Raw genomic sequence first — 22,503 nt, forward strand, 5'->3', positions numbered from 1 at the left:
GGGGTATGTTTGAACATAAGTCGGCCTTATCAAACTGCCAAATTGCCATGCGTGAGAAACAAAAAATGCCATCTCTAAATAACATTAAAAATAAAACTTAAAAACAATGTTTGTTTCATGTACCATGGAAATTGCCGCGGTAAATTTTTCATCAATAAAATTAAGAAAAATAGAAATTTACCATGGTCCAAAATTATAATTTTCCATGGTGAACAAAATATAATTACCATGGTACAGCAAATAAATCTTCCATCATGAAAATGTAAATAAAAAAAGAAATGTGCCATGGTCCAAAAATATTATTTTCCATGGTAAAACAAATAAAAATTGCCATCATGAATAAGAAAAAGAAAAAAAAATGTCGTGGTACAACAAAACTTGCCATGTAGTTTTGCCAAAAATTTGCCATGTTGCTTTACAAAAATTGCCATGTCTTGTGTCAAAACGTCCGCTCTTTATTTTGCCATGCACAAGTAATGACAACATATGAAAATTGCCATGTTTATTATAATAAAATAGCAAAAAGGGTATACAATATCAACATAGTTTGCCGCGGTTGAAAAAAAACTGCACATTTACGAGTTTGTTCTCTAAAAACACGTGGCAATTTTTTTGAATTTTTTTATGATCACATGGCAAAATTATGGATTTTATTCTTGTGGATAAGATGGCAAACTTCGGGATTTTGTACTTTGAACATGATGGAAATTTTAGGAACTTGCAATGGGGCACATGGCAAAAATTAAGGAAAATCTTATCTAAAAAAACACATGGCAACTTTTGGGGGGCTTTGAAAAAGGACTCAAGACAAATATATAATTTGTGTTCTTTGAAAAGTGATTGCAAATTTAGGAAATTTGCAGTCCACACATGGAACGTGTTAGGAAAATTTGTTATCTAAAAAAGACATGGCAAGTTTTGGGACTTTTTTTGTAAAATGGGCACATAGCAAGCTAGTGAATGATTTGCGATGTGATACAAAGAAAGAAAATACAGTTGGGAAAAAAATCTGAATTTGCCATGTGAGCAGTACAAAAGAAAATTGCCATGATCCATGGCAAAAGAAGCAATGTAAAAGAAAGTGAACACAAAGCATATCGCAAACTTGCCATGTTTTTTAAAAATTGTATACACAACTGATGGCAAACAATTTGCCTATGCAAAGTCATGGCAAGTAGATTATTGAGAAAAATTATAATTTCTAGCATGGCAAGTACATTAGTTCTTTTCAATGGCAAATTTATAAAGAGATTGTGGCAAATGAGCGTAAAAAGTATAAGTAGGTTGAACTTTCCACCTTATTGCCGCTAATTGATGGATTGTGATTTATTTTGTGCAACCTAATTGTCACCTTAATGATACCAGATATCATGATAGTTCAAAATGATTTGCCGTGTGTTGTCAACAGTGTCTTGGGAATGAAAGAGATGCCATCTAGGCATCTTGTGGTATGATAATTTCCCATACAAGGAAAAAAGAATACCTATCGAAGTTGCCATATCTCTACTCTCTATTGGTGATGTTGGTGCACGTGTCATCCAAAAAATTTGACCGTTCGATCTACATATAACGGGTGTGAGGCTAGTTGTCGCACTCTTGCAAAAAAGACACCCGCCACTCTGCTTCATGCTTTTGCGTAAAACTCCTTCATTTCTCCCATGCAGCCACAGCTAGGGAGCCTTGAGATCTGGTGCTGCCACCGTCCGCCCCTAACTCCTCGCATGCCTCCTCTGTCGCGATACCCTATCACCTACTACCACCACGCCTCCTCCTCTGCGCCTTCTCCTTTGTCCCCTTCACTGCTTCCTTTGAGGCCGACCTCCACAAGTATCTCCCGCTCATGCAAATTTTGTTGTTTGTATCATGGATTTGTGCTACGGGCCGTAGCACCTAAGATATTTTTTCTTCTGATATGCACTTCGTATTTTGGTGTGTGCATGCTTCCGTCGCTGGTGTTGAAGAGAAAAATTGATGCACGCATGTTTTCTCCTTGGTCAATCTTGTATATGTGAGTGCTGGTGAATAGGCTTGAGTGAGGTGCCGAATAAGTAAGAAGTAAAAGGATTGGTGGCTCTTTGTTGCGCTGTTGGTGCTGTTGGGTTTTCATATATCTTTTTTTACTCCCTTTGTTTCAAAATTTGTGGTGATTTTTAAGTCAAATTTTTTAAGTTTGATCAAATTTATAGAGAAATGTATCAATATCTATAATGTTGAATCGGTATAATTAGATTCATCATGAAATAAAATTTTCATACTTATTTAATTAATATTATGGATGTCGATATTTTGGCTCTGAACTTGGTCTAAGTTAAAGAAAATTGACTTAAAAAACTGATACAACTTACATTTTGAAACTGAGGAATATTAGGTTTGGTGAGTGTGGGAGATGATGGAGAGTATTTTTTTTTACTTACTAGCAAAAAGGCCCGTGCGTTGCAACGGGAGAAAAAAATACCACACGCTCTTAATTCACGAAAAGTGGTCTATAATCCGAGAATTTGTAGCTACGACCCAAACAAATCTGGTCTTAGCCTAGAAAAATGCAATTCAAGATTCCGCATGTATTCTATTTCAACATGTTCATCCCCTATCCGAATCACTACCGATATGAAAGAAAGACGGATAATGCATTATTGATTAAGATTGCACCATAATCACTAACTTAGATTGTATTTTCTTAAATTGTTAACAGGTAAAATAACAACATATATATTCAGATTCTACATATTTTTTAATCAAAATTCATATATAACATGTTAAATTTGGAGTTATGGTTAAGAAGATATGAGTATTTTAAAAAAATATTTTATATCTACTGCGGGTTTAATGTAAGAAAAATCTGGGGGTTTTCTATAAAATAGCAGGACAGACTAAGAATACCTATCTACTATATCTAAATAGGAGATCCCCACTACCTTATTTCTCTGCATCCATAGCGAGCCACGTCATCTGAATTATTCTAGCTGTTGATGTAGTATAGCACCGCAATCTACAACCGTCCGATCAGGAGGTGATGAAATTTACGGGGGGCTGCCACCGCTAAGTGGAAAATAACGTTTCGTGTGTCCTGTGTGCGCTGAGCTATCCGAGCCAAGCTTTCGTCGGTGGGCTGGGCTTTTTGATTGTTGGTGGGGATTAGGACCCGTTCTTAGCCTATTCCACGTTGCATTCCTTATGCTTCCCCGTCCAGCCGCCGCCACGACCGGTGCTCCCTGCCCAATCCCAAGACCAGCCGTCGGCTCCGTTCCGCGGCCAGCCGCCGCCACGCTGGTCGCTTCCAGGCCAGTCTCCCGGTTAGCCGCCGCCACGCCCGAGGCTCTGCCGGCCAGCCGCCGTCGCCGCGATCGACGCTCCTCCGCCGGTTGCCGGTGCCACGAACTGACGTACAGTACCAAAATTTGATTGATTTAACACATGCTCCTGCAAATCTGAATCCCCGCTCGATTGAGTGAAAACATGCAGGTCTTAAGATTTCATCATATCTCATTTAGACTTGCGGTTGGCTAATTCTTCACATCCTCCATGTTGAAGGCCCCCTGTAATACAATTTATTTATTCACCTATTAACTTCAGATTGTCTAAGCATCCGTCAGATTGGTAAAAGATGCCAAGTGGCCTTTTTTATTTTCAGGTTCTTGCTTGCTGGCAAGCACATCAATTATTTGCTAAAATGTCATACTAAAAAAGGTGGGTGAAGTTTCTACACAGGTTATTTGTTAGGGATAAATACTTAAACGTTTCAACCAATTGTACATAGGCAAGTAATTTCCAGATATATTTAAACTTGGAATTATAAGTTGGCATGTTTATGTATATATATCAACATGTGTTCCTCTTTTTCATGGGTAATCATATTAACGTGTTCAACACATAGACTAGATTTTTGTCAACCGTTTCAGTTTATTGTTTGTTTGTTTTATTTTCACATGTTACTATGTTAGTGTGACAACGGTTCTCTACTTCATTGTCATATAGGATTCCTTCCGCTTGAATTGTGGTCTCCACAACTATCCTGCAATATTTGGTATGTATGCTGCCCATCGATCTGCTACCCAAATTTGAAAAGTCCTATGTCCTTCGTAACAACTTATTACACACACCATTTATATCTTTTGTATCCACTGACATCTTTGTCCTAATGCCACCTATTATTATTTTTATATCCAGGAATCAATAACATATGCACGGAAATATTCACATTATATGCTGATGAACATCAAATTTCTCCTTCGTCCATGGTGTTGTAAATCATGAAAAGAAATATTCATGCAGCCATATCAACAGCCAACCGCCCCTCCTCAAATCATGTTGTATTTATTGACTTCTCACATTTTAAGTCCACCATTTTCTGGAAGCTAACAATTTTCATATTAGTTTTATGCCTGGAGCAAGTCAAGTCGATTCTCTAATCATAACATGCATATTTCATGTCTTTCAGGTACTGTGACACTAGCTTTATGCTGGGGATATGGAGTGCGCATCCAGAATTGACTAAATTTCATAGTCGAAGGTATGGTTGTTGATTGATGTTTTGCTTACACACGCAAATGCATGTGAAGACATTTTCTCCCATCAATAATGATATTTCTCACCTGCAAAAAAGAAAAGAAAACAATGATACTTATGCGAGTATCTTTTTTCTATCATAGAAAAAGAGGGCGATGGTTGGCAAGAATGATAATAGTGTGGACTGAGTTAAGAGGGACTTGATCAGTATGAGAAAAACTATTTCTTGAATGTTGCTTTGGTAATATTTTGTTTGGGCGTATAGTGAGCCCACTTAAGAAATCAGCTTATGTACTAACAATATGTGTATTGTTCTCTTGCTTGCATGTTCAGTTTCGCTTTATTGGCTCCAAATTTGTTATCCAGATGAATACCTTATTTAAGATAATATGTGGCATTTTTTTGAAGTTATCATGGACGACGTGTGTGTTGAATGGTCGGAGAATATGTATGTAGTTAATGTTTTCCTTCTTGAAAGAAAATGAAATTTCGTTAACTATTTCTTTGCACTTTGTATACACCATTTCGTTACATGCTTCATGTTTTTAATTTTTTAAATGAATAAACTGAGGAAACTTTACATTTGCTTTGCATTGATTTTATTTCATTTTGTAGCAGCTATTTATACATTTATTTAGCAAGGTTACCGCAGCAACGCGCGGGGTATCATCTAGTTTCTTTTATTAGTAGGTATAGATAATGCGGTGTTTTCACGTGCCTTTTGTGGTGTGATTCTATGTTATATGTTAATCAACCCATAACTATATGGAGAAATTTCTACATCGTTGGTTCCATAAACTATATTGGTGCTACAGTATCACAAGTTGATGCCTTTTTTTAGGTGATGAGAGGGTACGCGGAATGACACGTTTTTATAGGCTAGTTGTTGTCGATTGATTTGAGAAATTGTTGACCCAGTCAAAATGTGTGCCAATTCAAAAATCGAATATCTTACTCGAATGAGAGAGCTTTAAAATTAGGGCATAGTTAATTAAAAGATTTGAATTAGAGAGCTTCTTAAGAATTTTTTGACTCAGCCAAAACAGAGTGACCCAATGTAAGACCTCAACTGAATGTGATGTCTCGTGGTAGAATTTTTTTAACTCCCTACTTGAATTTTAATTTCAGATTCTAAAGAACTTTTTATAACCATTTCATTAAATTAGTGTACTTTGCTGGAAGGAGTGAAGAACTTCTCATTTTTGCTGTAAAGGGCTAAATAAACAGTATCAGGAGTTGAAGAATTTTCTTATTAGTGGGTCTGCACTTTGTTAGAAATATTAAAGAAAAAACTTTGCTAGAAAATGTATTTGGAACAGAAGAACTTTATAAACAACTTGTCTGAACATTGATGAAAGTTTATGTAACTTGTTTTGAGCCATGCACAGTTTAATTTTATCTGGGGCTCACAATTTAATTTGGAATATATTGTACTAGTTTCGTAGGGCTGGCCGTGAGAAATTCAAATACATAAACAAATTTAAATTTGCACAAATTTATTTAAAGGTTATGGTGACATATTTGTTTATTGTGTAATTTGTGTCGAAGAGGTGATAGCATGGGGCCATGGGCCAAGGGAATCTAGTTCAAGAGGAAAGAGAGAATACATGCAATACCCCGAATATCCGACAATATCCACGGTTGGTACATACAAGATCGACCAGAGAAGTTAATCCAGCGAAATCATGAACCAAATTAATCCGACCATGAATCACTCTGCTCGGCATCAGTGTAGCGGCCAGTACTTCAAAATAATTGTAGCTGTCAATGCACACCTGACGACCGCTCGGCGTGGCTATCTCAAGAACAATCAACAATGGGAAGGCAACAGGAAATCAATCAATTAGCTACTCCCTCTGTAAACTAATATAAGAGCGTTTAGATCACTAAAGTAGTACCCTCCAATGTTAGGGTCACCTTGCTAAAGTAGTACGTACACCTTGCTCTGTACACTGAGCAAGGAGTACCTATTTGATTTCACAAACATTGATATATTTTTGCACAAACTCGGTCAAACTTTGAAATAGTTTGACCCTCCAACAAAGTTGGAAGTACACTCTTTAAAGGACGGAGGGAGTACACTCTACCTGTATCTGTATGTATTTTGGTCATTCTCAGTTCGTTCAAATTCATTTCTGCAATGCACAGTTATGATTGCGTTCATAGTTCACATGTAACGTCGCAAACAATGTATCAACAGATTTAAACATAGTTTTATTTATTTATGTAGAGTTTAACTTCCGTGACGACTATTCCTTAAATTACAAGTTCTCACTTAGCTATTACAAGTTTTTCTGACTAGCATAACACTTAGAGTATGTAAATGATTATTTCTGCTCCTGGAATCTTGTTTGTACTTCTTATCTCCTTTTCTTCTTTGTCTTTGTAAAATTCTACTTGCTTCTGATTGCTTCAATAACATTCCTATTCTTTAGTCCTCAACTAATTTTTGAACTTCTCGATTGTTCTGGATCTGCATTGTATGGTCTATCTAGAACCATCTTGTCTCATTTGGTTATCTGTTGATTCATCAACTTCCTCCTTTCTGTATCTGCATTTTAATAGAGAACTGAAGCTTGCAATTGGTACTGAGATGTTGTCAGTATTAAGATGGCTCATTAGAGTCATTTGTGGCACCTCCTTACTTGAGATTGTGTGGTACTTACCCCACTTGTAGTTGCAAATCTTGATCTCCAAACTTTGCACCTTCTGTTTCCTGCATTTTTTTATCATAATGAATATACGAGTCATAGTTTCAATGCCATTTGATGCCCAAAAAAGAGGAATGCAATTGAATTTTTTATTATTATTTTGACGTCTACTAATGTTGTTGTAATAGTGTTGCATACCTTGTTGTTAATTACAATATGATTTTCTATCCCTTAATGTCCTAGTTGCTCACTATCCATTTGTGCAACTTCTGAGACCTGCAAATGCAATTTTCCAAAAATCTTATTATTCTCCAATCACAACAATTTTTATATTGACTTTCCAGTTTCTAGTATTCCATGTGTGTAATTTTTGGCACCTGCATAAGAATTTCATTGCATTAGTAATCTATTTTTTTAGCTAAGATAATCTGAAGTTTTGGTCCCTTTGCTCCTGTAAAACATTTGGATTTGCTACTCATGTAGCTTTTGTAGCTGACATCGATCTTGTGCAACTTTAGTACACTTCATATGGAATTTTCACATGATGGCCATATATGTTGGATAGTTAATCGGAGTATTAATGGTTGCAATAGGGGCAAAATGCCTTCAATGCCAAGCTTTCTAGCAGTGTTTGTGAATGAACTTTGATTTAACCTTGTTGACATTTTCATTTACTCCCCTGTGCAGTTGTTGTTGCCGACCTCGAACTTGTGCAACATTTGTAACCTACAAATGGAATTTTCTCATGACTAGCATGTTTATTTGAAGGTAAATGACAGTAGTACTCGCAGAAAAATGGCTTCACTGCATGTGAAGTAGTTGTGTCTCTGCATTCATTTTGATTTTACTCGTTCTTACCATGTTGATAATACTTTTTTTATCCACACTGTCGTTGTTCTTGATGATCTTGTACTTTTGCAAATTATGAAGCCTGCATAAGAAATTGTTTATATAATAAACATCATGGTAGTCCAATAAGTCATAGTAACAATGGTTGGTTGCCACGTCAATCAAAATTGATGCTTTCATATTCCAGATTCCTACTCTCTTGTTATTCTTGTTTGGAAAATGATTTAGTCAAGCCTGTAGATATTGTTGCCGACATTGACTTTGCGCAATTTCTGAACCCTGCATGTGCAATTAAAGACAGTTAGTTCCATTAAAATTGATGTGTATTTTTGTTTTTTCTTTTGCTTTTGATTTTTTCTTCAGGTAGGGTAATAGGCCTCCTATAATTCATGTTTGTATTATTACTAGTTCCGTGATTTCCTTAATCAAATTTATGTGATTTACGCATTGATTTTCAAAACTGGATGAGAACATTTACAAAAAGGTTTCTGCATATCTCCAGGTAATGTTGAAATGTTGTAAAATAGAAAGTATAGCTGATATGCATGGCTTCTTAAGTTGATATGTAAGATTTCTTAAGTATAGCTTACTCCATGTTGTAAAATAGAAAGTATAGCTCATTTATTAAGTTTTTCTAGCAGGTGCCTTTTGATATGCAAGATTTCTGAAGTTCAACTTGAACCATTTCTGTTTTTTTTTTGTCATGCATGTAAATGGATTTGAATCCGTTAATGGTTTCCAAATGTGATGTTGAGGAATTTCAGTTCTGCAGGGCAATAATTTCTCTTTTGGTAATGTTCTGTCCCTAAGCTTCCAGCCATTAGAATACGGCTATGGATTTCGAGTTTAACTACCAACTCTGCGTGTTTCCTAAGTCATTTTTTTGGATCCAGGCATTCAAATTTCAAATTTGGAGAATACAAATACAAATTTGGATGAATCATGTAGGCATCTGGAGGTGAGATGAAATATATACCGTGATGAGAAACTTTGTGGATTGTTCTTCCTGCTTCTTCTCTTTTAGTCGTCCTTTGGGATTTCCTCCTCTGTGTCCTTCTGGATCTGACCTCTAGTTGCCATTCATGATGGCGGCGGCATCACCCGAGGAGAGGAGAAAGGAGACGTGAAGGGAAGGAAAGGAATGGTCCATAGGGATCTGTGCAGCAATGTGACCAGATGTATTCGAGTGTAGCTGGGGTTTTTCTTGTCATGGGTTAACGGGTCCGCTTTTGACCAGCCCATTGTGTGTTTTCAATTCGCGTTGAACAAAATGAAACAGAAACAAAGTTGGGCTGGGCCATAAGATCGTAATCGACTGACCCAGAATTTGGGTCAGTCAATTCTGTTAACACTGTGGTTTTGCTTTTGTCGTTTGATCTGAAATAAAGGGCAGGTCTAAAATCGACTGACCCAGTTTTTGTTTCCAGTCGAGGTCCCTCAACGCAGCGCGCGACGCAACAGGAAATCAATCAATTAGCTAGATCCTTGGAACGTCGTAGCAACGCGATCGGGGACGAGTCGGAAGAAAGAGTGGCGTCGACGGTGTTGACCAAAGAAGAGCCGACGCAATCGGTGACGTCGGGGGAGAACGCCCTGTTCCGGCCGGATGACTCAAGTTCCGGCACGGTCCTGTACATATGGAGGGGGAGCGCCGGCAGCCTCGCCTCCTCGGACTGAAGGATATTCATGGCCTGTGCGACAGACGGCCGCTCGCTCCTGTCCGGGTGCGCGCACCAGAGCCCGACGACGAGCACCCGCTCCATCCACCACTCGTCGCCCTCGTCGCCCCTCAGCCGCTCATCCGCCGCGTCAAGGACCGCGTCCCTGCCGTACAGGCTCCACACCCACCTGAGCAGCGTGAAGGATATCTCCGCGGTTTCAACCACGGGCCGCCGGCCGGAGACGATCTCCAGGAGGACGACGCCGAAGCTATACACGTCGGACTCTGTGCTGGGCCGGCGCGTGTTGACGAACTCCGGGTCGATGTACCCGGCGGTGCCGAGCACGGCCTTGGTGGTCTGCAGTAATCCCGTGCCGTGGTCCACGAGCCGGGCCAGGCCGAAGTCCCCCAGCTTGGTGCAGTGCGAGGAGTCGAGCATGATGTTGCTCGGCTTGATGTCGCCGTGGACGACGCTCTGCTCCCACTCTCCGTGGAGGTAGCGCAGCGCGGATCCCAGGCCGAGGATGATCTTGTACCTCTGTGGCCATGTCAGGAATCCATCTTTGCTGTAGAGATGCTTGTCGAGACTGCCCTCCGCGACGAGCTCGTAGACAAGCAGGAGCCCCTTGCGGCTGTCGCACCAACCCAGCAGCTGCACAAGGTTGCGATGCTTCAGCCTGCTGATGATTCTTACCTCTGCCTCGAACTCCTTTCTCCCCTGCGCCGACGACTCTGCTGACAACATCTTTACCGCCACCGCGCGACGCTCTTGGTCACCACCGGCGACGGCGAGCGTGAGGTGGCCTTGGTAAACGCTACCGAAGCCGCCTCGCCCGAGCTTCTCCTCCTCCGCGAAGTTGCTTGTTGCAGCGACGAGCTCGTGGTACGTGTACCGTTTGGGGCCACCGGCAGCCACACCTCTCTCGAGGTCAGCTCTGTCGACACAGTGCTCTTCGTCGTCGCTATCACTACTGCTGTCTCCATTTGCTCTTTTTGATCTTCTTTTCTGGTGTCGCCGCCATATCGTTATCATGGCCACACATACCAGCAGAAATAGCAGCGGAACCACTACGGACAGTAGGGTCACCACCAACATTTTGTGCTTGCTGCTGGTTGGAGGAGGAAGTTGAGCCGGCGGAGGTGCTTCCTTGTTGGATTCCAATCGGGATCCCAGCTGCAGAGTGGAGCTGAATGACCATGATAGTATCTCGTGCAGCTCGGCGGCCCAGCCAGTGGCCGCCGAGAAGCCGATAGCAACCTCCTCCGGCAGATACCTTCTCAGGTCAATGGTTGCATTGACCTGGTACAGGGCGTCGTCGATTAGGAGATCAACTGCCAGCAACTTGGAGCCATTGTGGTACTTGACAGTGGCGGTCATAACGTGCGAGGACGTCAGGTTCCTGCCCGGGCTGGTCGTCGTGTCCGTGGACGCCGTGGAGTTGACGGAGTTGACGTCGATGCCGATGTGGTTCCCGTTCATGTCGGCGTTCTGCGGGTTTAGGAAAGTGTCGAACTCGACGGCGACGATCCGGCTGTCGCCTGTGCCGTTGGTGAGGCCGGGGAGGAGGGCGAGGCTGCCGCCCTCGCTCTTGGGCGGGATCACCGAAGGGAAATGGCCGAGGAAGAAGGCCATCCCGTCGCCGGCGTTGGACGGGCTGTCCCTGTCCGGGGTGATCCGGAAGGAGAAGGTGGTGGTGAAGCTAGCCGTCTCGCCGGTGGCGCTGTTCCATAGCGGCACTTTGTCCACGTACGACGCCCGGCCGGTGCTGTACTGGATGTGTGCATCGCTTGTGTTCGTCGTCAGCTCGAGGGTGGACGAGCTGAGGGACGCTTGGCCGGCCAAGTTGATGGACGCGCCGCGGTTGGGGACGCCGGGGTCCGAGAAGTTGAGATTGAAGGAGAGCGACAGGGCCATGCGCGGCGCATGGTAGAGGCAGAGGAGCACCAGGACTAAGGTGGTGAGACTGGGACGACGACGGGAGCCCATCGCTTGGTGTTTGCCAAGGAGGAGGCTTGAGCACTAGAAAACAAGGGGAGATGTATATAGCTCATGGACATTTCACGCTTGCCGGGGATTCGACTTATTATTACTACTAGTTTACTACTCCACTACTACTCACTCGCAGAAAAAAATACGACTACTATACTACCTCCGTACTAAAAATGTTGAGGCTTTTTACAATACATCATACTACTGAAAATGATGGGTAGTATATAATTGATCCAATGGTCATTACCGATCCCTAATTTTTCCCTCTCTAGGATATGTTGGTAATTAGCTGTTAGGGTAGATTTGTCCTTTCTTGTGATGTTATAATTGTAATGATTCATAGCATCAATTTCAAGCCCCATATCAGAACTGTACGTCATTGTTTGGACGCAGCCGCCCCAGCAGCCCGGCTGCCCTTCGCTAGGTCTCATTGTTCCTTGACGCAGCCGCCCCCGGGCTGCCCATCGCTAGACTCTTTCTTCCTTGGACGCAGCCGCCTAGATTTATCTAGACACGGATGTATTTAATATTAAAATGTGTTTAGACTGCCAGCAACTTGACCTCCGGTCGCCGCCCCAAGATCTTCGACGGCCGGCCCAAGATCATCGACGGCGCGTAGCTGAGCTAGTCTCTATGTTGGATCCCTAAAATCTTAGTGGACTAGTCAGTTGTTACGGTCAAATTTGAAATGGTCACCACGGGAACGCACAAAGTTAGTGCATGATATAGCACAAGAAAGAAATTACGGAATCACTTTATGGACAACACTTTCCAGCCAAACTTTGGACGATGGGAGGATTCAACGGTGATGTTCACTTTTAGACTAGGCATGGATGGCTTGATGTGCTGCATCGTCTCGAAATCGTCCAGAATGCATCGGATGTGCACGGCTCTGACCGTGCACCAAGTGGTTGCACAAGACGAAGTGACCAGCGTATACAGGTTTAATGGCCGTTCAACAAAGCGCTTCGACGCACTCAACCTTTTCTCATCTTTTTCATTTGTTTATTTGTTACTCCCTTCGTAAAGAAATATAAGAGCGTTTAGATCAACACTACTTGGGAGCAGGTAGTTAAACATGACAAGTAGCGGAACATACTCTACGGGAGCGGAGGGACTCCAAACAGGCTAAATATAAGGCATAATCTCTTTTCAAATCGCAGGTCATGATGAGTAAAACAGATCACAGAATAGGTCTGCAAATAAAAAGCACACGGTAGCGATAAACAAAAATTCTCATTCATATCCATCGACGATGGCGATTTAAAACAACAGTTACGGGTCATACACGTCAACAGCGGAAACCAAGACTAAAACTGAAAGACAAAGAAATCTGCCTTCAACATCGTTCTCAAGTCGGCCAAAAAGAAACGCCCCTCTGTGTAGGGTGGTAAGCAAGCCAGTAAGCCATATATATATATATATATATATATATATAGTGTGTGTGTGTGTGTGCCTGGTATCCTTCACCATCAACCTGCCAACCGGATCTGGTCTCATCGCCATGAACTGCCTGCCCAAAACAAAAAGAAAACAACTCCATCGTCATCATCACCACCAACATCATCTCCATATATGCCATGTCCCTTGCAGTAAACAGACAACACTAGCTACAGCCTCCACCTGGTTGTCAATCCCACCACCGATTCCATGTATCTACGTCACTTCCAGTAAGCACAACACTAAACTACAGCTTCCACCTGGATAATTCCACAGCTTCAGATCAAAGGGGCAAAACTAGGGTGGCATTACATTCAGCTCGATGCCTCGTTGCCTAGCGGCTTCTGTGATGCTATCCGTGTTGCTTCCACTGGCCTTGCAGGCAGTCAAGTAAGCATGCCACAGCTTGAATGAGAAGGGGTACACTGATGTTGCCTGCTGGTGAAACCGCTTCACCGTCTCAGCAGCCTGCAGTTCCTCCAGGAGATTGGCACCTTCTATCCATACTGATTCTGGTGCGACGGGTACAGCACGGAAAATGGCATTGATCAGAACAGAACTTGCCCAGAACCTGGTGCCCATCGAGGTAGGGTCAGCACCCTTGTAATGTTTAACCACAAATGCGCCAACTGCCAGAGCTAGGCTGTAGTTTGCAGGAAGAACCTCCATAACTGATTCAACAAAATCCACAAGGTATTTTACTCCGCCTATTTTTTCTGGAAGGAGGGACTGGCCATAGCACACCTCAAGGGTTGAGTTTATCACTGAAGAATCTGCAGAAGCTGGACCTATAGTGTCATCTATCAACTGCCTAAGCTTATGCTTCTTAACATTTTGGATAAACCTCCGAGACAGCAGTTCCTTCACAGGTAAGTTCCGAAGGTCTGCAAGATAACCACTGATCAGATTTAAGGTAGCTCGAGCTTGAGTGTCTGTACAAGATGGTCTCTCTAGCATGTTAATTGCAGCATGCTCCCTTAAACAGTGCTCATAGCTCTCCCCTCGGGCCAACTTCAATGCTTTGTTCACAGCAACTTGTGCTTCCTGTAGGTTGTTCTCTAGCATCCTGTACAGTGAGAGGTTTAACAACCAATAGACCTGATCTTCAGATGCAGATGGACCAGAACAAACTTCTTGTGGTTGTTCGGACACTTCATTACCAACTTCCGCCATACAAACAGCAGCACTAGAATGGAGATTACCATTTTTTCCATATTCTTCAAACCAGCGAGCCAGAATCTTCTCAGCTAACTCAATATTATCTGCCAAAGCATGCTCAGCATATTGATTCCACAGACACTGAACTCCTTGCACCTCTTTAGGCCAATCCATGAGCAACTCATCAAACCCTTTCAGACCAGGACATGTACCATACTTTTGACATATCCGAGCTGCGAAAAGAAGAATATTGGGGCACATTGGGTACTCCTTCATATACTTCATCAGCATATCAACAGAAGATTGCAAGCCTTCAAGAGCAGCTAAACAACTAATGTGGTTAACAGCGAGGAATTGTGACAATTTCAGGTAAGACAGATCTCCATTTTTAACAGTCTCATTAATATCTAGAGACATCTTATCAGCAACATGTTTCAATAGTTCTGTAACCTGACGTCTGTTATCTACCCTAAGTTCAATAGGATGCCATACTAACATGTGAGGTATATCTTTTGGAAATTCTATCTGATCGCATATTTCCTCTGGAAGCTTCCTATAAATTGAGATGTACAGGCATGAAATCCAAAATATGCATCTGTCAGACACAGTCAAGCAAGATATGGCATCCGAAAGTAACTTCTCGCCAGAGCAGTCAGCGGTTGCAGCAGGTAGAATCCCATATATCCTAGAAATAGCCTTATCTACATTTCCAGACATGCACAGGAAGTAAATCATCTGTAAGAAAATATCTAGGATGAAGGCACTCCTATCTTTCAATTCATTGTCAGTATCAGCTGGCATTTGGCAGAGCATACTCAGAGCATCGTTATAAGCATCCAATCGGTCATCAAAGCGCAACCTACTATTAATATACATAAGCCATAATTCATAGGAGTAAACATTGTGTTGCACCTAAAAGGAAAAACACATAATATTAGGTACCAGATGATACGAAACTGAAGCAAACATGCACAGATTGGATGTAAATATGGACTCAATGCCTAATATACCATAACAAATTTTGATTTGGTCAACACAAGAACTTGTGTTTTTGTCACACGAGAGGGCCCAATGAACCTAGTATAAATGGCTTTAGTTACAGATAGAATAAAAAATGGTTCAAAAGAAACAACAAACTAGTTTTGCACCTCTAAGGTGAACCACCCGTGTAGATAAAATAGAAATGCAACCTAGCCAATACTAACAGGCACCTGTAGCTCATGGATCCTACTATGATAATTTTGTCTCGTGTAACGAATTTAAATGGCAAAGGTTGAGAAACAGTGTACCGCATGGGAAAACATGTCATCTTTCCCAAGACCTTCATCCTTTTGATAGTAAATATGAAGATAAAACACCCACAGAATGACTGTGCTTGGATCAGCCTCAATGGAACGTGCTAGAAGTAAAAGAGCCTGTAGAATGCATGTTCGAGATTAGAGCTAAGCTGAATAACTGAAAGTCAATAAATCGAACCATTTAGAATGTGTAACATGTCCCTAAGCAGTAAGCAATACAAAGATCACCTTGAGCCTGTCAGGTTTGTTTACTTTCCCACAATATAAACCAAGTGCAGCCTCTAAGAAAAGCTCAACATCAACAGATCCCTGTACAATCTTATTCTACAGAACAAAAGGTTAAATAAAACTAATCAAAATATAAGCAGATCAGAAAGCAATGAACTAGTAAATGGAAGTGTGGAACTAAAAATGTTAAAACATTAAATATGAAAAAGAAATGCATGTGAATAGATTAAATATCGTCAATAACAAGTTGAATTATTATTTTTTTGTCCACTAGGAGCATAAAAGCATTCCAACTGTAAACTTTTTGAGCTAATTCCAGATATTCTGTATGGAAATGAGAACAGGCAAAGCAGCACACTCGTAAGAATAAGAACAGTGTGGAGAACCAGATACTGATATATATGCCACTTCCGCTGATGTGATGATAATGGTGAACAACAGATTCTACTGGCACCCACCTTCCTACCATCCAGCATTCGCAAATTTGATAGCTGTCTGTTCCTATCAAAATCTGCAATCGAACCATCACCAGCTTGTAAGAATGGTGCATCTGATGGAAGAACTCTCTGAACTGACAAAGGTAAAGGAAAGGAAGCGCAAAACCCCCTTTGCCAATATTGCCATATACTGCTAGCCAGCACCGACTGCATTAAGTTCAGATCGGCTCTAATAAGATTTGAACCAACACGATATGTTGGCACTGGCAGAATATGCTGAAACAGATCATAAGGACTCCGACCTACATATATTAGTTCCAGGTATCAATGACAAACCTTCACCAAGCACAATGCATATGGAAGGCAAACAGATATACATTAAAATTAAGTGATTAACAGGATATACTGGTTGCACATAAAACAACCTGAAACAGAGGACATGGCAAGTTTTGTGTGATTTGACTTTCTCCAAGCATGATTCTCAATATGCTGCCATTGACACTCTTCGTCATTGCACTTTCCTCGGAGCTCAAACATGCAGAAGGGCCAGAAGGGATCAATCCCACTGTGCACCATGTCCTTATCCTTTGTAGCTGTTGAGACCATCTTCAAATTCTCTTCAACACGGTCTTGTATCATATACTGTCCACTTACCGTTGCATCAGATGCTACATTACTGGTTATAGAATCATTTTTACAGAAGCCATGGACTACCCACTTGATGTGTTTAGCAGCATTTAGTGGCGCTGAAGAAGGAAAAATGAGAGAATTCACACTCGATGGCGCGCATAATTCTCCAAGAGAGGAAATATTGTCCTCAGGATCACAGTTGCCCATGGAAAGAGCATTACTAGAATTAGATAGTCCAGACATCTTTTCAACACAATCAGCGCCATCATTTGCAAGTTCCGCTGTGCCTACACAATGAAGTACCAAACATGAATTCAACAATCATTCATGAATACATGCAGTCCAGAGAAAGGTATGACATCTTTAGTGGGTGTACAAGAACATGTCCGGCGGTTAGTTCTTTCAATTCTCATGCATAAATGCTGCGCCAAAAGAACAAGTCTTACTCAACAACACAACAAAGAAAATGGCAAAATCCTTTAGAGCTCATTCTTATTAAGAGTACTAAAGCATATTTATACCATGTGGGTACTTTAATAACCTGATTGCCTGACCATTATCTAGTTGATCAATTAACTTAACAACAAATGTCCGCAAGGTATATCTAGCAATTGACAACGTTTCACCGCATATGCAGGTCATCATTAAATGGAGAGCATATGGCAACCATAGATTATACGAATACAAATGACTTGGGTAAGTTAAGAAATGTGAACCTTCAGGATTTGTCATAATCCCATCAGCATCCTGTAACTGAAGTTCAACATTTGCAGGTTGTTTGCCTTGTTCCGTTACTTCTACATGTTCTTCAGTGACTTCTCCAGAGTTATTCAGATGTGGATTCCTTGCAAATTTTTGCACCAATTTGGACCTCAAATTAGCTTCTAAAAGTTCATAGTCCTGACCGTTATCACCAGAAGGCTCTCTGTTTTCCTCCAGATATGCATGTATAGTTTCCTCATTCTCCAGATTTGAAGTGCATTCTGATCTAGCCCGCTTAGAAGAGAACAGGAGATCCTCTTCCCTGTAATGTGAAGGTTCACTGTTATCATGGACAGTACTCGCAAATTTCGGATCAGCAATGCCAGCAGCAAGCTCATCACAATGGCGTGAGCGTGCCTCGTGCTTATCCACCGGCTGTTGAGGAGCTTCATCTTGGTATGGACTGCTAGACCTACCACCACGGATCTTGGGCATCTGAAGATCTGCATGGAACTGAGAGTTGAGTAGTGACGGCATTACAAAGCCACGTCCAGCATTCTGAATATTCGAACACTGCGCCAAAGAAGAATTCTCTGCAATCAAACCATGGACTTGTGCAGAGCAAACTTCTCTTTTTCCACGAAGAATGGCACATCTTTCATTGGCCTCAATTAAAGCTTTCTGTGCTTTGCGATATGCTCTGAGAGCTTCTCTTTCTTCAACTTCACATTTTTGCCTATGCTCCTGAGCAACCTCCAACTCCCTGTCTTGGAGTTCCTCCATCTCAAGCAGAGAGAGCAATGTTGTGTTCTGGCCTCTTATACCCACCTGGCCACTCCGGTTTAAGAGATCAGCATTCTGACAAAATAAGAAGCCCACATTGACAAGTTACTCTTCTGTTTGGTTGCCATATATAGATTACAGTTGTCATCATAGGCAATATTATTAAACAAAAATAAACTTAAAAGGCATTTCCAGACAATTGCAGAACAAATTATAGCAGCTGAAACTGCAATGCATCGACCATCGAATTTCAGTGACCGAAGCTTCTAGAGAAATTCAGAGAAAGTATTTTGATTTATATCTGCACCTTGCAGACATCAGGTTTAAGCAAGGGCGACAGAAAAACATTAGCTAACCCTTTTTACAAAGCATTTACCAAAGTTCATCAATTGACTAGATGTATGCCCAACAAAGCAACGAAAAACAACCAGTATTCATGAAGGAGCGACAAGTGAGCAAAAAGATATGTACCATACAGATTAGCATTTTCCTCACTGAGATACAAATCTAGTCAAATTTTCTTATGAACGAAACCTTAATAAAAAGGATATAAATATCACCTAAAACTTAAGCTATCGTTACTAGGTTAAGGGAAAAGGTGTCAACCAGCAAACTACAACGGGTTCCAAACTTCATGGTAAGCAAAAGAATTAAGCTGGTGATGGATCAGGGTTCCCTTGATTATTCGGAAGTGTAGTCTCTCAGTGTCAATGCATCTATTCTCATGTATCACATTATACAATTGTAGTGTTTTGAAAATAGAGGAATCATTAACTCCAGCTTTCCCACTTTCTAATGGAGGGCATGTGAAATACCTGATGACTGACTTTGGAACTAGTAGTAAATGGAACCAAACTCTTTTAGTATATTCGGAAGTACAACATAAACGAAATAGGAATAGAATAATTAGTAAGAAGATGGTAATGCTGAACCAACCTCCATTCCAGGCTGCAAGTGTAGCCTTTCATTTGACACAGTTGAAGTATCAACAGGCTTTACTTGTTGCCAATCCTGGGTAGAAAAAATATGGTCCTTGACATGAATAGATGACCTGTCTACATTGGCCCCTGCTGGTACAGAAGTAACGGGAACCAAAGCACTGATATCTTCAGCCATAGGTTGCTCGCTAGTAAATGGTGGCCCTGCAAGCTTGCTATGACATTCAACCATGGCATGGTTGCCACCATCTTGTAGAACCATGTGGTGACTTTTTGATGACAGAAGGTTCTTAGCGGTACCACCAGTATGCATTTGATCTGAGGATTCTGTTGTGATGGCATGTTCTGTCTCATTACCTTTACAGTTCATGGTGATTCCATTTTCAATGTGATCCCTTCTTTCAGAAGATTGTACATTATCATTTCCCAATGAACTTCCAGGTGTTACCAGTGTTACCAAATCACCTCCTACTTGGTTATCGAAGCACTGCTGATTGGGCTTCAGCCTCTTAACTGGTCTGCCATCATGTCCAAATGGACCGTCAAGGTGAGCATGCCGACCACTGTTGGAAGCTTCAAAGCCTATCTTCTCCAAAGGTGGCCTTGTCTGATCAGTGGAGCAGTCAGCTTCCTTCACAAAACCAGGTGATATCGGTCTTTTCTGAACTTTCAACTCATTTTCTCTAGCAGCAATTTTGTGGCGCAAACTTTCCAACTTATCATCTGCTGACTTTACTCCCATACCAGTTCCATCCTTCTGGGAAGACTTCAGAGGTGTAACTTGACAAATAGGTGGCTCTCTTCTAGAAAAGGTAGCACCTGAGCCCCTACCTGCCGCCGAGTTTCTGAGTGTGTGTGGATTAGCAGACCATTTCGTGGATCCTATGTTTGCAGCACGGATCTTTTGTTGGGGTGCTTCCTCTCTCATAAGTCTAGTTTGCATACTCATCCCAGGTTTATGTGTAACTTGTGTGCTGGCTTTGCTACCTTTACCTCCAGCTTGCTTTGACATTCCAGAGTCGGTCTCAATATCATCATCAGAGAAACTTATCACCAAGTTATCACTTGGCACAGGTTTCAACCAAGCAAGATTACGACTGGTGCCAAGTTTGAATTGCCCTTGATTCCCCCTCAAGGTCTTCTTATAACTTGGAGCAACTGTTTTCTGTGGAAGAACATTTGAGAGACTCAAACTACTACCTCCTGGTAAATCAAGGCAAACAGTGGGATAAGTTTAAGAAAGCATCCTTTCAGCAAAGGAAATCACAGGACAATTGAAGAACGCAACAAAGGAACTAGATGAGCGATACAAAGAAGAGCAAATAACTGCAATAGATTTTACCTTTACCAGGGAAAGTTGCCGACGTCACTTGAGCAGCAGCCTGCACATATTTCCCAGCATTGGATAGAGCTAACAGCTGAGATTGCAGAGCCTGCTCACAGCATTTGAACAAATAAGCTAAGCTATAAATGTCTGCCGCAAAGCTCCATGAGATGGTGATAAATGCGCGAGCAGCACAAAGTATGCTACATAGGAAAGGCAATTAATACGCAAATACGTACATAGGTAGACCCGAGAAACTCATAAGAGCCAAAGCATCGTCAATTTATAGTACCATCCTGCCCAAATCTAACTCAACCAATTGGCAATAGCGACAGAGCATGCAACTCACACAGATTATTGCTCTTATACAGCTTCAATTATAGCAATATCCTGCCCAAATATAACTCACCGAGTTGGCAATAGTGACAGAACACACAACTCACACCGGTTATTGCTCTTATACAGCTTCAATTATGTACCGGAACTTCCTAAACCGTAACAGCAGAGGCGATGTCGCTAGCGATGTGATGCATAACTGGTACTAATCATTTGTACGTACAGCTTCAATTAAATAGCAGTAGATCTTAGGACGGCTACAACCATAACCCCAAAGGGGTATCACATCATGCTCGTGTCAATAATCATTAATCATTTGTACGTACAGCTTCACTTAAGTAGCAGTTGAACTTAGGACAGCTCCAACCATAACCCCCAGAGGCGTACCAAATCATGCTCGTGTCAAAACCCTACCCCCTTGTTCCAACAGCCAAGTGATGAGGTCGTGAGCAGCATCTATCTCACCCCCAAAGCCCTACTGCTAGATCTCAGCGGCCTTGATTACGACCGCACGCAGCAGTCCGCACATCCATCAATACAGGCCGATCGTACAGAAGAGAACGTCTCGGCTACTCAATCCACAAGTCAAACCCTACGGAAGGTTAGTCAAAGGCGAGCTACTAGGGCGCAGCTGCTGCTGATAGTGCTACAACTGCTTCGCCGCGACTCCACCGAGCACCGCGAACAGCTAGATCCAAGAGAGGGAGTAAGACGGGCAGCGACGGGGACGCGGGTCTCACCTCGTCGTCGGAGGGGCCGGAGGAGACCTCGCCCTCCTCGCGCACCCTGGCCGCGACCCTCGCGACGGCAGCGGCCGGCGCCGGGGGAGGGGGAGGGGAGGGCGACGCGGAGCTAGGGTTCGGCGCGGCGGCGGGGCGCGGGCCCGACATGGGAGGGGGCGGAGGGGCTTAGCGGGTGCGGGTTTTGGGAGGCGGTTTCCGCCGTCCTCGCCTCGTCTTTGTAGGGAGCCAGTCGAACGCGAGAGAGATAGAGAGAGCTGGGGTGGAGGCGGAGAGACTGCGCTGTGGGCCCCCGTTGGCGAGGGCGGGACAGCGAGACGTGATCGACGCGGAATCTGCCAACGTGGAGAGCATTTTGCTTTTGGCCCTTTGCTTGGCTGTGAAGGCCGTCTGATTTGACACGGAACCTTCGTCCCCGCCTCTCTCGTCTTCTGGAGAGACGGGAAGGATTCATGACCGTCGGATTTCTGGATGGGCGGTCTGGTTTGATCGTCACGATCAAATAAATCATCTTTAGCGACATTTGGGGCTTGTTGCGTTTGATCATCACGGCAAGTAATGATCAAAACATGGTAATGACAAAACTGGTACGTAATCCATATGTCATTGGAACCACAAATAGAAAGAACGAAATGACAAGTCTAGCCAAAGTTTTTGCTTGCACGTGATTTACTCCAGATTGGTAAAGAAAATGCATTCAATCGCAAGTGAGGGAAGTGCCAATTATGCCATGCCACCAAAAATAGAAAGCACGACATGGCGAAAAAACTGGTATTGAAAGTTCAAAAAATTGTCAATGAAGAATACAATTTTCAGTCACAAACAGAACGGTG

The 22,503-nt window shown here is 42.3% G+C and overlaps 2 protein-coding genes and 1 long non-coding RNA gene across 3 annotated transcripts; 1 reads left to right on the top strand and 2 right to left on the bottom strand.

Moving 5' to 3' along the window:
- Positions 1-3,138: 3,138 nt before the first annotated feature.
- LOC119307768 lies at positions 3,139-7,836 on the top strand. Its single transcript, XR_005149516.1, has 4 exons — positions 3,139-3,687; positions 3,976-4,024; positions 4,168-4,510; positions 4,650-7,836. It is a non-coding gene; the product is annotated as an uncharacterized LOC119307768 (long non-coding RNA).
- A 1,476-nt stretch (positions 7,837-9,312) lies between these two features.
- Positions 9,313-11,653, bottom strand: LOC119307767 (L-type lectin-domain containing receptor kinase IX.1-like). Its single transcript, XM_037583847.1, has one exon. It carries the CDS (start codon positions 11,651-11,653, stop codon positions 9,476-9,478), a length of 2,178 nt encoding a protein of 725 aa, XP_037439744.1. The 3' UTR covers positions 9,313-9,475.
- Positions 11,654-12,873: 1,220 nt separating this feature from the next.
- Positions 12,874-21,853, bottom strand: LOC119307769. The gene is made up of 9 exons (XM_037583848.1): positions 21,671-21,853; positions 20,613-20,703; positions 19,269-20,473; positions 17,564-18,407; positions 16,643-17,134; positions 16,239-16,519; positions 15,781-15,876; positions 15,544-15,669; positions 12,874-15,166 (listed from the first exon to the last, which is right to left on the bottom strand). The coding sequence occupies exons 1-9, from the start codon at positions 21,818-21,820 to the stop codon at positions 13,394-13,396; spliced, it is 5,058 nt and encodes a 1,685-aa protein (XP_037439745.1). The 5' UTR covers positions 21,821-21,853; the 3' UTR covers positions 12,874-13,393.
- Between the last annotated feature and the right edge of the window lie 650 nt (positions 21,854-22,503).

The sequence above is a fragment of the Triticum dicoccoides genome, chromosome 5B (assembly GCF_002162155.2).
Source record: "Triticum dicoccoides isolate Atlit2015 ecotype Zavitan chromosome 5B, WEW_v2.0, whole genome shotgun sequence".
Lineage (NCBI taxonomy): Eukaryota > Viridiplantae > Streptophyta > Magnoliopsida > Poales > Poaceae > Triticum > Triticum dicoccoides.